The 19,044-nt window shown below is 46.3% G+C and overlaps 2 protein-coding genes across 7 annotated transcripts in view; one reads left to right on the top strand and one right to left on the bottom strand.

Moving 5' to 3' along the window:
* The window catches only part of CYFIP2 (cytoplasmic FMR1 interacting protein 2), a 77,085-nt gene that overhangs the window by 23,062 nt on the left and 34,979 nt on the right, over nt 1-19,044 (bottom strand). For all 5 annotated transcript variants that reach the window (XM_073355218.1, XM_073355219.1, XM_073355220.1 and 2 more), the window contains 6 exons: nt 18,936-19,012; nt 17,570-17,678; nt 17,059-17,178; nt 15,890-16,089; nt 15,494-15,581; nt 1,373-1,516 (listed from right to left, as the gene is read on the bottom strand). In XM_073355218.1, coding sequence (XP_073211319.1) covers nt 1,373-1,516; nt 15,494-15,581; nt 15,890-16,089; nt 17,059-17,178; nt 17,570-17,678; nt 18,936-19,012 — 738 coding nt within the window. The remainder of the gene's footprint in view (nt 1-1,372; nt 1,517-15,493; nt 15,582-15,889; nt 16,090-17,058; nt 17,179-17,569; nt 17,679-18,935; nt 19,013-19,044) is intronic.
* Nucleotides 11,938-15,474, top strand: FNDC9 (fibronectin type III domain containing 9). 2 transcript variants are annotated; one of them, XM_073355223.1, is made up of 2 exons: nt 11,938-12,111; nt 13,451-15,474. In XM_073355223.1, the coding sequence occupies exon 2, from the start codon at nt 13,605-13,607 to the stop codon at nt 14,268-14,270; it is 666 nt and encodes a 221-aa protein (XP_073211324.1). In that variant the 5' UTR covers nt 11,938-12,111; nt 13,451-13,604; the 3' UTR covers nt 14,271-15,474. The 2 variants fall into 2 exon arrangements, with proteins under 2 accessions (XP_073211324.1, XP_073211323.1); XM_073355222.1 differs by having other exon boundaries at nt 11,940-12,111; nt 13,598-15,474.

Genomic DNA, 19,044 nt, shown 5'->3' on the forward strand with positions numbered 1-19,044 from the left:
TGACAGAGAGCATGCTGCAGAAAAATGGAATTATACTTCGGGGGAGGGAGGGGAATTAGCCGCTGGAGCGCCGATGTTGTGAATTAAAATGGATAAGAGCAACCAGATTCGATGAAAATGTGTGCTGTGATTGAGTTATATAACTGCATCCTGTATATATTTTATCCATGATTCTGCACTGAACACGACTTAGCCAGTCCCAAGACCCTTATCTTTGCTCTGACCACTATCAATCTCAGATGCTAGCTAGAGCTTTGTACACTAAGCAAACACAGCTGACCCTTCCAATTACTACTGTGTCTTATGAAAGTTAAGTGAAAGCACTTTGAGATCCTCAGCTTCACACTGCTCCATTAGACAAGATCAAGATGATGTATTAACATTAGAGCCAAAAATGAACTGAAGCGTTTGCAATGACTACTCTTTGCTGATCAAAAAATTTCCTTCACAAACGTTTTTCTGGTGGAACGTCATGATCAGAAATCATTTTATATGCTGTGAATTAAGGCCCTGGAACTGCACAGATAACATTTCTTCTGAACATCAGATTTATCTTCTGAGAGAAAGCAGAGAAGACAAGAAGAAAGTCGTGTCTCTTTCAGCCAGTGTTAAGAGTATCAGGTAGTGATGGGCAAACTGGTATTGATAAGAACTCATCAAAACCTTCACACAAAATAGGAATCTTTTTAGAAATTAAAAAAAAAAATGGTATGGCTCGTCTCTTTTTAATTTTCTTTAATCTCTTCCCTTCCTTTAGTTATCTAGGACCAGAAGTTCCAAAATGTCACAAATCAGATTGCTCCTGTGCATCAAGATCTACCTAGGTATTTATGTGGGCCTCATCTGTGCAGTATCTGAGCACAATCATTGATGGATTTTACCCTCAGAACATCCCTGTGAGGTAGGGAAATACTATCCCCGTTTACAGATGGGGAACTGAGAGACAGGGTAGGTTAAATGACTTGCTCAAGGTCACACAAGGACTCTGTGGTTGAACTGGTGTTCGAACCCAGGTCTCGAGTCCCAGTCCAATGCCCTTCCTCCTCGACCTGCCGATAATGTGCAAGAAGAGGCTCTTTTCATGAGGCTTCTAGCCCCATTGCTCAGCAAAAGAGGCTCAGCGGAACCTGGATATGCTTCAAGTAAATGCTGTAACCAACACCCACAACTCTCTTTGAAGTGAATGGGATTCCCTAGCACCTCTGAAAACCAGGCTATGCGTACAGGTGTCTGGCTATGGATGGATGGATGTATTTACACACCTTAATAGAAACATTTTGGCCAAAAGTATCCAAAGCCTAGGCTGATTATCTGACCCAAGCCTCCCACAGCAGCGAGGTTTGCCCATCACTTGTTCCAGGCCCATAATTACCAGGCTTTTGACGATCTTCAGCAGCTCCTCCATCACCACTGCGATCCCTTGATAGCCTAGGAGCCGGCAGATTGTCTTGAAATGAGGAGGCCCCACGAAGTTTCGGTAGGAGCTGTAGATGTGACTGTAGGCAATGTTCAGTGGCTGAAAAACGAGAAGCACAAAGACAATTATGGGGACAGGCGCATTTGCAAGGGTGATACCGAATACTCTTTTCCAGGCAGTGTTTTATGTCCCACCTGTTCCGATACCTTTTTATAGAAGACATAGGGAACGAATACAGTCCATGGCACACTTCTTTTTTGGGGAAGGGGGCACCACGAATTTTTATTTTATGCCTCAGTTTAGAAGAGCGTTTGAAATTGACACCTCTTTGTTGGATGACATCCTCAATGATACCGGTGCACTTCTGGCTGAAGAGTTTGTTGGGCGCACAAGAGCAACAGCCTTGGCTTTTGTCTACATACCATGTAAACAAGAACTGTTGCCTACCGAGGAATCCTTGGCAACAGACGAGTAGGTATTATTGCATACTATCTCCCCATCCCTTTGTCTCATTGTGTCCTTCAGTCGAAAGTTTGCTTGTCTCTTTTCTGTGGTAGCAAAAGGTCTGCATCTGAATCCTGACCGGAACGTCTGAGCACTGCTATCACTATAACTGGGGGCGCGGGGGAAGAGGAAAGGACACAGGAAAGAAGGAGGGGGGGCCATGTGCCATCAGCCCTGCAGAGCTTGTCTTGCCTTCCCTTCCCTTTATTTACTACTCCTATAGCCTTTTTCCAGTGCCGAGGTTCTTGTTCTCTGCTTCTCTACTTCAGGCTACCCCTGCTGCAACCATGGACAGGGCTCCTAAGTGAATCTGTCTCCAGCCAATCTCTGACAATTATTGTTAATGACGGTAGCACCTAGGAACTCCAGTCAAGGCTCAGGCCCCCACAGGTGATGTGCAGACAGGTAAGAAAGAGGGCAGTTCCTGCCCCAGTCTAGGTGTTGGACAGGATGTGACAAATGGACAAAACAGACAAATGGGGTGAAGGAAGATGGGAGGAGGAGGTTGCAAAATGAAGAGCATTTAGCAAATGAACAGAAGTCTTCGCTTGGCATGTGCCTCACTAAACACCTGTAACATAGGAGAGTAGGAACGACAGCAGCTGGTAAGCAAACAGTGTGGGAAAGGACATGAATCAGTTCCTCTCTGTGTCTTGTAGGCATCAGTGTAGGACTCTGTAGTTTTCTTGGCATTTATCCATGTCGGATTGTGTACTAGTGTCTGAATTTGGCCCTGGGGGGGGGGGGGTCGATGTCTCAAAATGGAACTGTGGGGTTTAGTTTGGCTCCTGGCCCGAAATGAATTTCCATTTGATCTTGGAATAGCCTTGGAAACAGGGAGCGTGCTGAAGCACTTTGTGTCTCTGGAATATTGGTTGGATCCAAGCAGTGTCGAGAGAAGCCGAAGGGAGAGGCAGGGGAAAGCACTTCAGTTGTGCAATTTGAAAAGGACGCCTGGTCAGTATAACCGAGACAGCTGAATGCTGTGCCTGCCAGGGGCTTGCTCTGAAAAGGACGCGTTTGCATCAGGGTTTGGCACCATAAGAAAAGGGCTGTGTTCTCAATTCCTCTGCCCCCCCCAACAATAACTGCTGCATCAATAAGCAGCGTCAAATATATTCTTCAAATGACATCTGGCAAAAAGCGCCTCTCCCAGTGAAATGCCAATAAGCTCCCTGCCTGTCTTTGGTTAACCAAAGAGATGAGAAAGCAGAAGGGAGGACATTTTTCTGCAGACATGACAAAGGGTCAGGTATATACTGTACTCTAATGGGATTCCCTGCCATTCCAGTAACTGAGCACAGCTTAACCCCCTTTGGCTATGCTACAAGAGGGCAAGGAGTGATGCCCTGCCTGCCAACAGGAGAGGGAGGGTGTGCAGAAGTGGCAGAACAGGACAAATCAAGAACACTCTCAAAAGTCACTGCTTCCACCATCTGCCACACATATGCTGGTGCCAGCCGTGAGATAAATACAGTTATCCTGCAGCGCTGGCAGTCTTACCTGCCCTCGGCCCACTGAGCCATCTCTCACAGACAATTCTACCATTCCAAACCTCTGAGCAGCTACAAAAATGTGGCATTTTTAAAAAAAGCCCACCAGCTGTAAAACCGCTTCCCCCTTTCTAGAGGTAGAATTTCTACTCCCTGACACAATACTCATTTGCTCACTTGTCAATTACTTTAATCAACAAATTAACCATCCGCATCATTTTGTTTAGACCAACAGATTCCTTTCACTGTTCCAAAACCCACTTGCCCATTGGAACTATTAGGAACTAGTTGAAAAGGGATATGTCATTTGGAAGCCAGGAATTCCCCTTTTCCTATGGGATAAGGTCCAGGTAGATTGCAGGATGTCATACCCAGAAAACTAGGTATGGGAAAGTTACTGAAGGTAACTTATAGAAGTGTCTAAATTGCATTCATTAAACATTTTTCTCTTTCACCCAGGCCTGTAGAGTAGGGCTCATGGTCATTAGGAGATCGGTCCGCAGCCTACTGAAGTGAGTGGAAAGACTGCCATTGGCGGCCATGGCAGAAAGAGTACCGGTAACCGTTTTCATAAACTCTTTAAAGGAGCAGGATGCGTGACTGTTGCAGCACCGCATTTGATCTGCCAGGCAGGAGGGAGGCAACCATCCCAAATTCCTGCCAATAACCCTGTACTGCCAGGTTGCAGCCAATTACAGTAGCATCCTGTTGCTGTAGCTTTTGCAACCTATCATTACAGCCACTGGGACCCCTGTGAAACATACTGCTGTGCAGACCAGGTAAGTGAACATGGAAAGGGGGAGCCCCACCGCACTTCCATGCGTTCCCTATACATTTATCTGCGCACAGAGGACTTGTGTGCCCTCCATTTTCCATGTCTTTCTCGCACTAGCTCCCAGCGTGGGGACTTGGGGTCCAAGAGGTGCTGGGAGTCTGAGGGTCCTGTAGAGCAATGGAGGACCTGAGCTGTCCACCCTGACAGCTGACTGAGGAAACTGCGGTGTCACATGAGCTTGTCATCGATGGTGGATTTTCCAAAGCACTCAGTGCTGGCCGAACTCTGCGTCCAGTAACGTCAGTGGGAGCTGACTTCAAAGGGAACAGAGCTGGGACAATGCTGAGCATTTTAAAAATCCCACTCCATGTCTTGTGACGGGACTTTGCCTTGTTGGAGTCTTGCTCTTGTTGCACAGCTCCCTACTGAGGGTCCGTCTACCCTACAATTAAACACCTGCTGTTGGCCCGTGTCAGCTGACTTGGGCTCACAGACCGTGGGTCGCAGGGGCTATGAAACGGCAGTGTAGTCATTTGAGCTCAGACTCTGGGTTTAACTGCAGTGCAGGCAGACCCTCAGCGGGATACCAAAGTCGTTCCTCAAAAAGAAAAGGAGGACTTGTGGCTCCTTAGAGACTAACAAATTTATTTGAGCATAAGCTTTCGTGAGCTACAGCTCACTTCATCGGATACATATTTTCTCCCATGAAGACAGTCGTTCACACTTCCTGCCATCAGGAAGCTGAAGATGGCTCTTTGGAAACATGATGATTCCCGTGATGGGGAGGCATTGCAATTGAAGAGCAACTCCACTGATTGCCCCCTCCCTGGGATGGAGACCTGTTCTCATCATGTGCAGCATTAGCATTCCAATAGCCTCCCACCTCTCCAGCTTTCATCCCACTTCCAGCTTCTGGCTGGCTCGTGACCAGTGACTAACGGAGCTGGAAAGAAGCTTTTAAAGTTTACTTTTCCTTAAAGGGTATGTGTGGGGGGCACTAGTACTGAAGCTGCAGCCGCAATCCCCATTTAATTGGACACTTCAAGTTAATCTATTTTACAACGTGTGTTGCTTGCCAACAAAACAGGATGATTCATTCCTTCCTGTCTGAAAGATGATGTAAGTTTCACCAAGCTTTATGCAAAGCTATGCGGTGCTGTAATAAAAGGCGTGCATCTACTAATAATACCATGTCTTTGAGCAATTAAAATGTAACTCCATTTAAGGGTGAAATACACAGCTTGGATTAAAGAATGTAGGAGGTAAGTGCATTTTAAGACAGGATAGCTGAACATGCAAGCTGGCTTCACAGTACCATCCATTCCCCCACGTGGGCCCTCTGCCTGCAGCCCCTTTGAGCTCTGTGTGCCAGGTGAGTGGCAGCCTGCTCCCGACTCGAGATGATGCAGCTCATGATCAAACACGCATCCTAAAGCTCTGCTGTTCCAAGCTGACGGCATCTGTGCAAGCCTTTGGTTTGGGGGCCAGCCAACAGCAGCAGAGCAGGGCACGAAGACAGGCTGCTAGCATGGTACAGGTGTTTGGGCCAGGAGGCTGGGAGTGCAGATAGATTGGGATGTGCAGAGATGGGTCTTGTTCCCACAGTCTCAGGATCCAGAAGGAAATAGCAGTCGGTCTCCCTTTGCAATGCGCCTGGGAGAGCGTGGTGGGAAAATCCCCATCCCATGCCGAGGTGATCAGCTGCTGCTGGGATCCCAGGGCACAGGAGTTAGCAGCAGGTGTAGTAGGTCATTTCCAAGTCTGCAGGCCCACTGCTTGTTGTCACGAATCCCTGTCTGGGCTTGACAGCTCGCCTTAGAGTGAAAGAATTCCATCAGGCCTTAAGCCGCAGAAAGAAAAAATAATGCCACTGTCAAGGTTCCCTCCCCGCTCTGAACTCCAGGGTACAGATGTGGGGACCTGCATGAAAAAACCCCTACGCTTATTTTTACCAGCTTAGGTTAAAACTTCCCCAAGGTACAAACTATTTTACCTTTTGCTCCTGGACTTTATTGCTGCCACCACCAAGTGTCTAACAAATATATAACAGGGAAAGATCCAGCTTGGAAATGTCTTTCCCCCCAGAATCCTCCCAAACCCTACACCCCCTTTCCTGGGGAAGGCTTGATAAAAATCCTCATCAATTTGCATAGGTGAACACAGACCCAAACCTTTGGATCGTAAGAACAATGAAAAAGCAATCAGGTTCTTAAAAGAAGAATTTTAATTGAAGAAAAAGTAAAAGAACCACCTCTGTAAAATCAGGATGGTAAATATCTTACAGGGTAATCAGATTCAAAACATAGAGAATCCCTCTAGGCAAAACCTTAAGTTATAAAAAGACACAAAAACAGGAATATACATTCCATTCAGCACAACTTATTTTATCAGCTGTTTAAACAAAACAGAATCTAACGCATATCTAGCTAGATTCTTATTAACCCTTTACAAGAGTTCTGACCTGCATTCCTGCTCTGGTCCCGGCAAAAGCAACACACAGACGGAGAGAACCTTTGTTTCTCCCCCCCCTCCAGATTTGAAAGTATCTTGTCTCCTCATTGGTCATTTTGGTCAGGTGCTAGCAAGGTTATCCTAGCTTCTTAACCCTCTGCAGGTGAAAGGGTTTTTCCTCTGGCCAGGAGGGATTTAAAGGTGTTTACCCTTCCCTTTATATTTATGACAGCCACACACCTGAACCCTCTTGAAAATGAACTTCTAACGAAAAGCCTTGCTAGGCAGCCAAGTTCACCTCCTGCAATAGGAGAGCCCAGTCCCTCCCTGTAGGGGATGCATCATATTGAACTGATACTACCTTGTTTCTCAGCCAAAGAGCCAAAAACTCTGCTCCAGAAAACATAAATGCCCAGTCCTATGTGGCATCCACAGCGCATACACAGCACAGAAAATATGTCCTTTGTGAAGGGATGTGTCCAGATGGTTTTATCTTAATGTGACGATCCTATAGGCTGCTGCTGTTATTTATCAGGACTGGGGTTCTCAGTAGAGGAGGATAGCGGGGAACATGCCTGGTACTTTTCCTAGCAGTGGCCGTGATGCACTCTGGATAGCACAGGAACGTTCCTTTAATCCAAGGTGATCACTCAACCCACTGAGCAGAAATTGTGATCAATGTGTCACCCTTGGCACTCCCACTATGGCAAACGTGCTGCCAATGCCCCACTTCTCACTGAAAAAAACATTTGCCTGCTCCCTGCTGCCCAATCTGGGCTTTGCAGTGACAGGCCAGGTACCACCTCCTGAAACACACCCAGCAAGCCCTGGAGGATAAACAGCCCCAGCTGCTAGCACCACCTACTGGTCCCACCAATCCAGAAGCCCTTTGCAGCTGCTGAATATACACGCCCAGAAAAAGTTGCGACTTACACCATTTGGGTACAATCACTATTTATATACTACATAGCATCACAGGCAGATATGGCACTTTGAGGGCATCTGCAAGACAGGTTAATTAACTCAGGTGAGTGGGTCAGGTAATGCAAAACCGCTAATGATTTCCACTGAACTGATCGTGATCCTGATTCAGGCGGTGCTGAGAGGAGGACAGGTGCACATGAATGTACATAAATGGTGCACGATCAGAAGCATTTACAAAGTTAAGCAGCAGTTAACAAGCAGAGAAGTGGGCTGTCGGTAATTTTACATGCTCTGTGTGGGAGCCTTGGGAACCCAATGCTACAGCCTCAATTCAGCTGAATTTTATAGCTGGCTGAGCAGTGGAGAATGGCTTGATTTCTACTGGACATGTGGAGCCAGACTGTTAAAGGTATGTAGGTGCCTAAATGGGAGTCAGGTGCCTAAATCCCTTTTACGATCTGTCTCTTATTCTGTTTCCCACTTCTGGAAAAAAAAGGAAACTCCTTCCTCCTTCCCTGGGTGTCCAGGTCTAAGAACTGACTGTATCACTCATGGTTGCCTCTGAGTTCCTCCCCACTTTCTATCGTAGAGTGGATCTCCACAGTACTTGTCTTTGATGTGTGTTGGAACACAGTAACCTGACTGAACTGTAATGCAACCCACCAATCCATGGAATTCTAACTGATGCACTTGGACCATGGACTTCCTCGAGGGTAGGTTCACTCTGACAAGGGACTTGCTACAGCAGCATGATGAGGTTATACATATATTTATCACAAATTATCAAGGTCTCCTTTGAGAAGCCACATCCCTGCTTGGATATAAAATAACAAAAGAATTCTGACTCAGAGACACTCCCACACATTCGCACCCAGAGTTCTTATTTAACTAAAACAAAGGAGATTACCAAACTAATGAAGAGCTTTGGTAGGGTTAGAAACTCTCCTGCTTTAGGGCATGAGCTGACCTCTGACCTCAGAAGAAATTTCAGGAGGGGAAAGGGGAGGCAGCAGGTTATTACATCACTGCTTACTACAGAGTTTCTTGCACGTGCCCCAGAAACAGTTGATACTGGCCACTGGTAGAGATGCTATCCTGGATTAGATGGGCCCTTGTTCGATCAATCTGGCTATTCCTATGCTCCTATATAAGATGATGAAACTATTCCATTTCCATTGTCTCCTGTTTCTAGAACAAAGGCTATTGATGAACAACCAAAGTATAATTCTGACATGACAGCAGGCAGGGAAGCCTGTTGAACTCAGGCTTGCAGGAGCCCTGATGAGTGAGTCCCTTTGTGTTGCATCATCCCTCCGTACCCTGTGTTCCTCTTGCCAGCTTTCCCCCCTGCAGGCAGGACTCTGCTTGGCTGGCAGCATGAAGCCAAGGGAGGACCTTTTCCCCTCTGCCCCTGAAGGGAGGGCTGTGCTAAGTTAAGGGCCTGAAGCCAGGTGAGAGCTTGTTCACTTTCATCTCATCAATGAGTATTTCCATCCCTGCTCTGGCAACGGCTGTTTGATGGACACAGAAGGGAGGCAGCCTGACCTTGGAAGATAAAGCTAAAATGTCAAGCAATGGGATGACTAAGTGGAGAGCAGGGGCTGCAGATGCTTCCTGATTTAAAATACTTCTTTACTCTCCACTTTGCCTGGTGTGTTCACTCGCTGCTGACATCTGAAGGAGTGCTCACAGACTGCAGACTCATTTCCAGTGACTGAGAACTCCTCAGTGGTTTGAGCTTTGGCCTGCTAAACCCAGGGTTGTGAGTTCAATCCTTGAGGGGGCCATTTAGGGATATGGGGCAAAAACTGGGGATTGGTCCTGCTTTGAACAGGGGGTTGGACTAGATGACCTCCTGAGGTCCCTTCCAACACTGATATTCTAGGATTCTATGATTCTATGAAAGTTCTAATCCAGAGCAAGCTCCCTTTACTGCTCTGTTTCAGGTTTCAGAGTAACAGCCGTGTTAGTCTGTATTTGCAAAAAGAAAAGGAGTACTTGTGGCACCTTACAGACTAACCAATTTATTTGAGCATAAGCTTTCGTGAGCTACAGCTCACTTCATAGGATGCAACTCTGCATCAGATGCTCTGCTTCAGACAGCAGTGAGACACTGCCTGGAAGTGCCGGGTCTATTATGGCAAGTTTTTCGTTTCCCCCTTTATCTCTAGGCTTGGCAGAATTTGATTTTTATTTTGTTATCACTTTGACAGATAACATCCATGTTTATTTTTACGCACCTTTTAATTTGATCTATTGAAATTTTCACAGTCAGGGGAAATTATGCAGAGGTCAGACACTGTGGGGTGTGTGCCGGGCAATAATGATTTAGTGATTGTAGACATCGAGATTACAAAAGTTAAAGCTTTATAACCACACAAGTTGTCAACACCACATGGAAAAATATACAAAGTAAATATCCTTAAATCAAACTTTAAGAGGTTCTCAAGCAGCATGTTTCTTATTTTGTCTATCTGTACATTTCAGTTATTATCGATGGAAATATTCTTTTGTCCACTTGCATGTGTGTGTGGTGAAATCAACGTTTACATACATTTACTAATAAAAATCAAATGCTTCCAAGCCTATTTATCACCAGTGACTCCGACAGCTTACACTGTGCACATCCTACATTTGCCTTCCCGTCTTTCCCTCTAACCAGATGGGACAGAGTCATTTCTAGGACCCTGTGGCTATGATTTTTGAAAGGAGCCTGCCTAGATCCCATTGAAATTCAATAGAAGTTGGATGCCTTTGAAAATCGCAGCCAGGGCTGCTTCCAGGCAAAGTGGAGTACCTGGAGAAAAGATCAGCTGATGCCCCTGTAGCCTGGGCAAAGGACAGAATGTCAGCTAGATTTTCCTGACAGTTTAAAAGTCACCGAGATCTTAAGATTAAAGACAAGCCACTAAGATATTAGATGGGATGGGATCTGAGTTACCCAGGAAAGAATTTTCTGTAGTATCTGGCTGGTGAATCTTGCCCACATGCTCAGGGTTTAGCTGATCGCCATATTTGGGGTCGGGAAGGAATTTTCCTCCAGGGCAGATTGGAAGAGGCCCTGGAGGTTTTTCGTCTTCCTCTGTAGCATGGGGCACGGGTCACTTGCTGGAGGATTCTCTGCTCCTTGAAGTCTTTAAACCATGATTTGAGGATTTCAATTGCTCAGACATAGGTGAGAGGTTTTTCGCAGGAGTGGGTGGGTGAAATTTTGTGGCCTGCGTTGTGCAGGAGGTCAGACTAGATGATCATAATGGTCCCTCCTGACCTAAATATCTATGAATCTATGAATCTAAGTGACAGAGTTTTAATAGGCGACACTTTGCTTTACTGGAAATGGTATTTTAAATGTACATACTACAGCATCTCTGACCCTGAAGAATCTCCAAATCCTTCCCAGAGCCTCCCAGAAAGACTGGCACCTTAGGGTGAGTGGGTGTCAGTACCTTACCTTGTTATAGTGCTGGGAGAAAGCACTGCAGCAGTCCCCATCCTCTTACTAAAAAGCATATTGGGAACCTCAGCATCTCATCTGAAAGTGCACTGCATGGAGCCCAATGTGTCATTCTTGGGATTTGAACCTGTGGTCCCAGGGAGGGTCGTTTAGACTGCCAAGCCATCATCCTCTTGAGCAACAAGAACAAATGGGACTCAAGCATCAGAGTCAAGACAGCGCTTTGGAAGCAGAAAAAGCAAACGCCTGTATGTGCAGGCATGTTTCCTCAGCCTGAATTAAAACTCTTTTCTTTTAGAACCTTGTGCAAATGCTGCTGGAATACTGTGTCCAGTTCTGGTGTCCACAATTCAAGAAGGGTTAATAAATCAGAGAGGGTTAAGAGAGGATTAAAAGATTAGAATCTGCTTTATACCATGTAGGTCAAGTCACCCCTTAACCTTCTCTTTGTTAAGCGAACTCAACGGAGCTCCTTGAGTCTATCACGATAAGTACCTCCGTAGAATCAGAATCACAGAAATGTGGGACTGCAAGGGACCTTGACAGGTCAGATCTGTTCCATGGGGAACAAATATTTAATAATGGGCTCTTCTATCTAGCAGTGAAAAGTCTAATGCAATGCTCACAATGGTCCCTTCTGGCCTTGGAATCGCTGAACCTACGAAAGCCATTTAGAGAACTGATAATGGCACTGAGACAAAAGGAGGGTGGGGGCTGGCTGCTTGCAGTCGCTTTCCTGCTAATTAGCCCCCATTTTTTAAAAAAAAGCCAGAAAACAAAACTACCATGTCTGGTTCTTTCAGCTTCATGGACAAATACTTCTCCCAGACAAAAGCTTTTAGAGACAGCACTCACCAATTCATTGAAAGATGCTTGACTACAGTTTCCTATTGGTTGCTATGGCGAGTGATGATGCAATCAAAGAAGGGTATAATACAAGACTATGGAGAGGTGATGGATTTAATCAGCCCGCAACCAAGGGAGTTATCCAGGGATTCTGGCTGTGGAGATGAAGGCAAGGCATCGCAAGCTCAGATTCATGCCTCATGACTGAACATTTATTGGCCACTGCTTAAGATAAATGCCGAGAAAGGTAAATAGCTTTTCAATGATTAGGTAGCTACTCAGTTATGTGTGCATGTATTTAGCTGTTCACGAGAGGAAAGTAGGATACAGAGCAATTGTTAGGTGAGATGTTTCTTGAATTAAAGAATAACATAGGAAAAGAGAAAGAAAGCAAATTAAAAGAGAGAAAATCCAGATGGATAGCGTTAATCTAGTTAGCAAAGAAGTAAATATTGCCTACAGCAGGGAGAGAAGAGCTGAACGTTTCTGCTTTACAGAAATGAATTTGTATAGAGGAATTGATCCTGCAGTGAAGTTAGGAAAGGGACTAGGTGACCCACTAGAGGGGCTCTACAAAATAATCCCTGACTGAAGCTAAATGGTAGATTTCAATAAAATTCACCTGCTGAATACGCATGGTGGTAAAAGTCTATTTCCTGACTATATTTTATTAATTTGACTACTGTTGTTATTGAATTTATTTGTATTTCAGTAGCAAGCAAGCTCCCCAGTCAGGATCCCTGACTGGCACAACACATGACATATCGGAAGACCTGATGCTTTCTAAAGCAACAAGTTAGCGACTGAAAATGCAGTGAGTGTTTAGGCAAATACGACAGTCACCGGGCACTTTTCCAGTGAGTGCTACGGAACTTTGATTTACAGTCCAAATGTTTATTGGAAGCTCAAGCAAGAGAAAGACTTGTGTTGAATCAGTAACTAGTTTAAGTTAACCAAATTTGCAGTCTTCTTTAAATTCCTTGGGGAGCAAAAGCTTCTAGCTAGAAACCCAGCAACGAGGTGCAGAGGTTTAATGTCTGATCTGAGCATCAGGGACAAACCCACGTCCCATTTGTTATTTCGGATGGGTAACTTTCTAGTCATGAGGTGGGATGGTCTAATGGTTCAGGTATTAGCCTGGGTCTTGGGAGACTCAGGTTCAATTCCTCGCTTTGCTAAGTACTTCGTGTATGACCTTGAGCAAGTCACTTAGCCTCTCTCTGTCTCAGTTTCCCCATCTTTAGAATGGGGCAATAGCACGGTCTTACTTCACAGGGCTGTTGGGAAGGTAAATATATTGAAGACTGTGAGATGATAGGTATTATATAATTATCTAAGACAGAGGTGAGAGTGCTATTGGCAGAACTGTACTGATACGTGCAAATGTTGAATTTATCAGTTCTATTCTAGTAAACCAGGACTGCTGGAAATAACCATTGCCACTGAACTGTGGGACTGGTAGAAAGCTATTGAATTTTTGACGTTTCTATGAAAAGTTTACAAATAGAATACAAAATGTCAGTAAAAAGTCTTCCTGAAAAGCTGTGAACATTTTTCACAAACGTGTCTCTGCATTTCTTACCCAGCTTTAGCTATTACGAATTCTCTTTACTTCTGAAGACCATATGGGCCTGATCTAAAGCGCCTCGGAGTCAGTGGAAAGAGCCCAGCAGATTTCGATAGGCTTTGGCTCAGGCCCAGTACATTAAGCATTGCCTTGCTTCTCCTTTCAGAGCCGCTATGAACATTGAAGTCTGCAACATCTCTGACACAAGAGCCACTGTCTCCTGGTCCACAAACAACCCCTGCCCGGAGAACTATTACCACGTCATCTACCGTCCCAACTGGAACAGCGTCTTTGCGGGCCACTTGCGCCAGAACTTCCATCGCAAGGAGAGGGTCCCCCACTCCCTTAGCTCCCTGGTCCTCCACAGACTTACTCCCTCAACCATCTACATTCTGTGCATCACATGTAAAAACTCCTACCCCTCCAGCAACCACTGTACAACGTTCCACACTCTCGACCAGCACCCGGGGGCCTTGCGCGGCTTGAAGCAGGAATCTGCCACCTCCATGTGGATGGTGAGCAGCCTATTGCTCCTCTGCTTTACGGCCTTCTTGGTCTATGGCTGTTTGCAGTTCTGGTCCTCAAGGTGCCACAAAGTGTCAAGGCTGAGGCAGAATAGTGCCAACCCAGAGAGGGAAGCGGATGAACAGACAAGCTCGCCTGAGGGGACTCTGAGCACTGGACTGACGGAGGAGCTGCTGGAAGTCCCCATGACGGCTATCCTAATGAGGAGTTCCAGTATCATGACAGAGAGCCCATATAGGTCCCCCCACTGCTTCTTTCCAATCCAAAGCAGTGATGACAAGAGGGCCATCTTACCTCAGTACGGGTTCAAATGAAAGGGAAATAAAAGGAGCTCCCAGCACGGGGAACGCACGGCAATTTGTTTTTCATTTCAGTGGGGCTGCTCTCATGCTGCAAACGTTGACCTGACACATTTCGGTGTTCATACTACGTTGCCCTGGGATCGAACTTGGGGTGGAAAATGGCACCACGACAACAGCCACCCCTCGACAGCAGGCACCCCCTGCAGAAAGGGCCAGGTTTACATGGACTCAGAGGTGGAACTAAACTGTAGGCCTGATCCTGCTTGCTTTGAGGTCAAAGGCAAAACTTCCCTAGACTTTAGTGGGAGACAGCACAAGTCCTGGGACTGTTACAGTTACGCTTTGCAGTGCAGCTGCCTGTACTGTACTTAGTCACTGGGGACCAAATCCCGAGAGGGTCTGAGTACCTGCAACTCTCATGGCCTTCTCTGGCTCTGCAGTCACCTCACAGGCTTTGGCCCTGCTTAGGGGACTTCAGTCTTCAGGGCACCTTTCACCTACGGAATTGCTTCAGGGGAAAACCAATCAGCCATTTTGGGTGGGGTTATGGGTAGCTCGGGGCTCTAGGAATGGAATATTGAGTCATCTACTCCTAGGTGACTAGATAAGCCTGCAGTGTCCCTGCACGTGCTGTATCTGTGCTGTGCAGTCATCTCATAGGGCCTTCAGTCACCTTTCCCTGGTAATAAAACTCACTCTTAAAGCCACTACCATTACCTCCCAGGCCTCCCCAGTTCTATGTAAACAAGTCTGCCATATACATCTGATTGATAGATTGCCTGACACTGATATATACACACACCATCATTTCAATAATTCACCTTTCAGACTACAGGGATCCCAGTGCTCTTGTGGTACCGATAACTGGGTGGGAGGGGAGCCCCTCGCTGAGTCTCACCAATCCATTCTAATCTCTGTATCTCTAGACAGGGGCTGTTCAGTGGCTCTGTCCCAGTGTTAGTCATCAACACAGGGCTGTGGCCTTTCGGCTCACTCTGACACTGATGCTTTCAGGAGGAAAGAAGAACTGACAAAGCGGCAACACACTGGTTGCCTCGCCCAGCTTTTCGGTCTCAGCAAAGCCAAGCCGACTTGTGTGTTTCTGGCATTCTGCTAATGAACCTTGCCTGGCATTTCCCACCTGGTGACTGATTTGTGTGTACAATCTGCTTTCCTCATTGTTCAGCCTCCCTAAATAAAGTCCTTCTTCCTGGCTGATGTGGCTCGTTACTGACCTTTGATCCATAGAGGTAATAGGGCTGGACGTTGGCTGGCTTGTCTCTCTGTGGTTCCTGGGTGAATGGGATTGCTGTCCGTACAAACCTGCAGTGAGTGTGGAGAGGAAACGACAGTGCCTGTTAATTGCATTTCAGTCCAACCACACTGTTTGTTGCATGCAAACCCTGAATTGTTCTTTCAAGGCTAAGCAGAGCAGAGAGGTTAAAGCTTGTCTCTACAATGCCATGGTGCATCACATGGGAAATGAAAACACTCCTGCCTTGGTACAGACTGGAAACCTGCCGTTGTCAGCGTGGACCGTGGGCGTTTTGTGTGGTGGATGCGGGGGCTGTGAGTTACGTCCAGTTTTGAAACAGGGCCTCCAGAGGCCCCCTCTTGTTATTTTTTCTTACCGGTTGGTGGAGCCATTGTAGCAGTAGTTGGGTAGAAAGTCGAAGTTTAGCTCCCAGAAGACATGCAGGGTGATACGCCCATAAGGCGCAGAGACGTTGTGATTGGCCTCTCGGAACATGGCATCAAAGCTGTCCAAAGTCATGTGCTTACACAGCAGCCGGTGTGTCAGACGATTTATCTCCAAGAGCCACTCCAGCTCCTGCACCAGGCAAAGCAACAGCGGCAGGGTTTTATGTATTATCAAGATCGTAACAGAAGTCTTATTTGATCAGCAAGAAGATGATTATACATATACACACTATAAATACAGTGTACTTAGATACATACATATTATGATTATACACATAGACACACACACACACACACGTGGTCTTCCAAGTGAGGATGTATCAAATATTAAAAAGAAAAGGAGTAGTTGTGGCACCTTAGAGACTAACCAATTTATTTGAGCATAAGCTTTTGTGAGCTACAGCTCACTTCATCAGATGCATACTCACGAAAAGCTTATGCTCAAATAAATTGGTTAGTCTCTAAGGTGCCACAAGTACTCCCTTTTTTTTTGCGAATACAGACTAACACGGCTGTTACTCTGAAACCTGTCAAATATTAAAGACATTGTTTGAACTCAAAAGTCTAAGGGCATTTGTACTTGCACTCTAGGGGTCCCATTCAACCATTTCCCTTCCTACAGGTGGAAAATGCAGTTGTTCCCCACAGAGCACATTCTTGCTAGAATAACACCTTTCACAGCAGAATCCCTGGCATGTGGAAACTGGTAATTTTACACTACTCGACTCTGATGGTCCTGCAATGTATCAGTGGCTGTGAACCATATGCACACAGGCACATTAAGCCAGAGTTTAGCCACATGGATGCAGCAGGGGGAATTAAACTCAGGACTTTCTTCTCCCAAATCACAGGACTCTAACATCTGTGCTCTGTGAAGATCCCCCACTATGAAACTCCCAAATATAGTCCCTTTGTGGATGATGGGAGCCCTAGAAATACCTAAGATAGGACAGAAAGAAGAGAAGAGAATTCACAAATGGGGAGAAAACTACTGTATATGTGATTTCAATGCGGTAATGGACAATGGTGTATATACATACTACATCAGTATATCATACTCTCTGGTTCTACAGCCCTTTCAAACAATCACTGAGCTTACCACAATGGAGGTCAGGTCTTCACTCTCAAAGCGGCTAATGGCCTGGTCTAATGATTTGTACATCGCAGCTGAAATACGCTGAGTTATGAGCCTGTTCAGGTCAATTGATCTACCCAGCAGCTGTGGACAAGAGGAAAAGATACTAGTGGGAAAAGGGGAGATGGATCCAAACTAGAGCCCCAGAGCCAAACCAGCTGGAAGGTGGAGAAAGTTCTGATCTGGATCCAAACTTCGCTGGTTGGGTCTATCTCTATCTAAAAGGGGGTTCGGAACCTGGAAGGTATATAACCAATCTTTCCTGATGCCTTGTCATAATAATGATAAATGCTTTTGACTCAATTTTCCGGTTACTTCTTAAATATAGGAAATCTGTTGTCATTAATCTTGACTGTACCCAACAATAGAACATGACCGAGACACTGACATTTTCAGTTGACAGCAGGACCTGGCTAAATCCCCTAGAGACCATGAGACCTTTAGGAAATGTCTGAGGCGGCTGCGTCTGTTGTACCTGGACGTGTCTCTGTTTGAGTAACGTCTCGTAGCGATTGGATGGCGGGTAAGGGATAATCACGCCATAATTCTTACATTCAGCCCGGAAACGTTTATCCAGTAAGACACTGGAAAAGGAAAATATTATCAGTGCATTTGCCCCATCATCCCTTCTCCTTCCTCTTAATCTTTTCCAAGGGTAGGTACATCCCCTTCTGAGTCCTGCCTTCTCTGAGTCATCCCCTTTATGAGCTGGGAGGGTTCTCCCAACCCCTCCTCCCTCTCTTTAACCATATTTTTATACCCCTCTGTCATGGGGGTGTATAACCCCACACTGGTAGATAAAGGGTTAATAGGTGCCCGAACGTTCAGGCAGCCACTTGGCTGTAACTAGAGGGCATGCTAGGTGCAGTTTATTATCAGTCTCAGCTGGGGAGGAGCTAGATGTTCATCAAAGAAGAAGCTCAAGCCAGTGAGGAGAGAGATACCCAGGGAGAGGAGGCTCAGCAGAAGGGGGCTAGAGAAGGGGGCTCTCTCTGCGGAAGGCACCCACAGGGGTGGAGCTAGCCCCGTAGTGGGCCCTGAAACAGGGTCTAGACTCCAGCTGGGTAGCCTCTTGGGTCAGTCTTCCTGAAGAGGAACAGGGAGATGGAGAGAACCCAGAGGGTCTAAGAGCATAAGCCCCAGGCAGGCAACAGTGGCTTGGCTTGGAGTCTGCCTGGGGACGCTAGGGAATGCCTGGGAACCCGCAACTCTGAAAGAAGAGTGGGGTTAAAGAGCAGCCCGGGAGGGGTGGAGGATGTAGTGGACACTTGATACTCCAGAAGGAGTGAACTGAACATGACCTGGCTGGAGCACCGAGTCATTAGAAGAGACAGACCACCACACAGGCCGAATGGCTGTTGGAAGGTGGAGTCTGAGGGGCAGGTCCTGAAAGGCAGGTCCCAGCCATGAGGCGGCACGCTGGCCAGTGAGTCACTCTTCGACACCCCCACCTCGTCAAACTCGCAGCTGCTATTGTTATCTGCCACCCTGCTGTCCATCGTTCTCGGACACACCACCAACGGCTTGTGTAAATGGAGAGTGCGTGCGCGGCAAGGCAGGGCATACATCTAGAGAGCACTGGTGTGCCATGTACTAACAGTCTGCGTGGGCCCTGCTACCGCACACTAAAAGTTCCCAAGTGTGCACGGACCTTATGTATGTATGTAAAGTGTATGCCTTTAAATGGTTAGAAGGATCATGGCTCTTTGGGGCAGGGATTGTCTCTTTTATTGTGTGCCTAGAGGACCTAGAACAACACATCCTTGAACCCTCCCTGGAGCCGCTAGAGGATACCTCAGAGCAAACAGTAATAACAATCAGCAGCAACGGGATTCTCATACCTGCCAGCCATTGCTTTGTAATAGGCAAAGATCTGATCTGCCAACTTGTACACAAACTGGTCAAAACACAAGTTCACCTGACAGAGAAAGAAATATACATCACAAGGGT

This window comes from Lepidochelys kempii, chromosome 8 (assembly GCF_965140265.1).
Source record: "Lepidochelys kempii isolate rLepKem1 chromosome 8, rLepKem1.hap2, whole genome shotgun sequence".
NCBI lineage: Eukaryota > Metazoa > Chordata > Testudines > Cheloniidae > Lepidochelys > Lepidochelys kempii.

Excerpts from the sequence above, each read along its gene's own strand:
- FNDC9 (XM_073355223.1), top strand. The coding sequence starts at position 13,605 with ATGAACATTGAAGTCTGCAACATCTCTGACACAAGAGCCACTGTCTCC.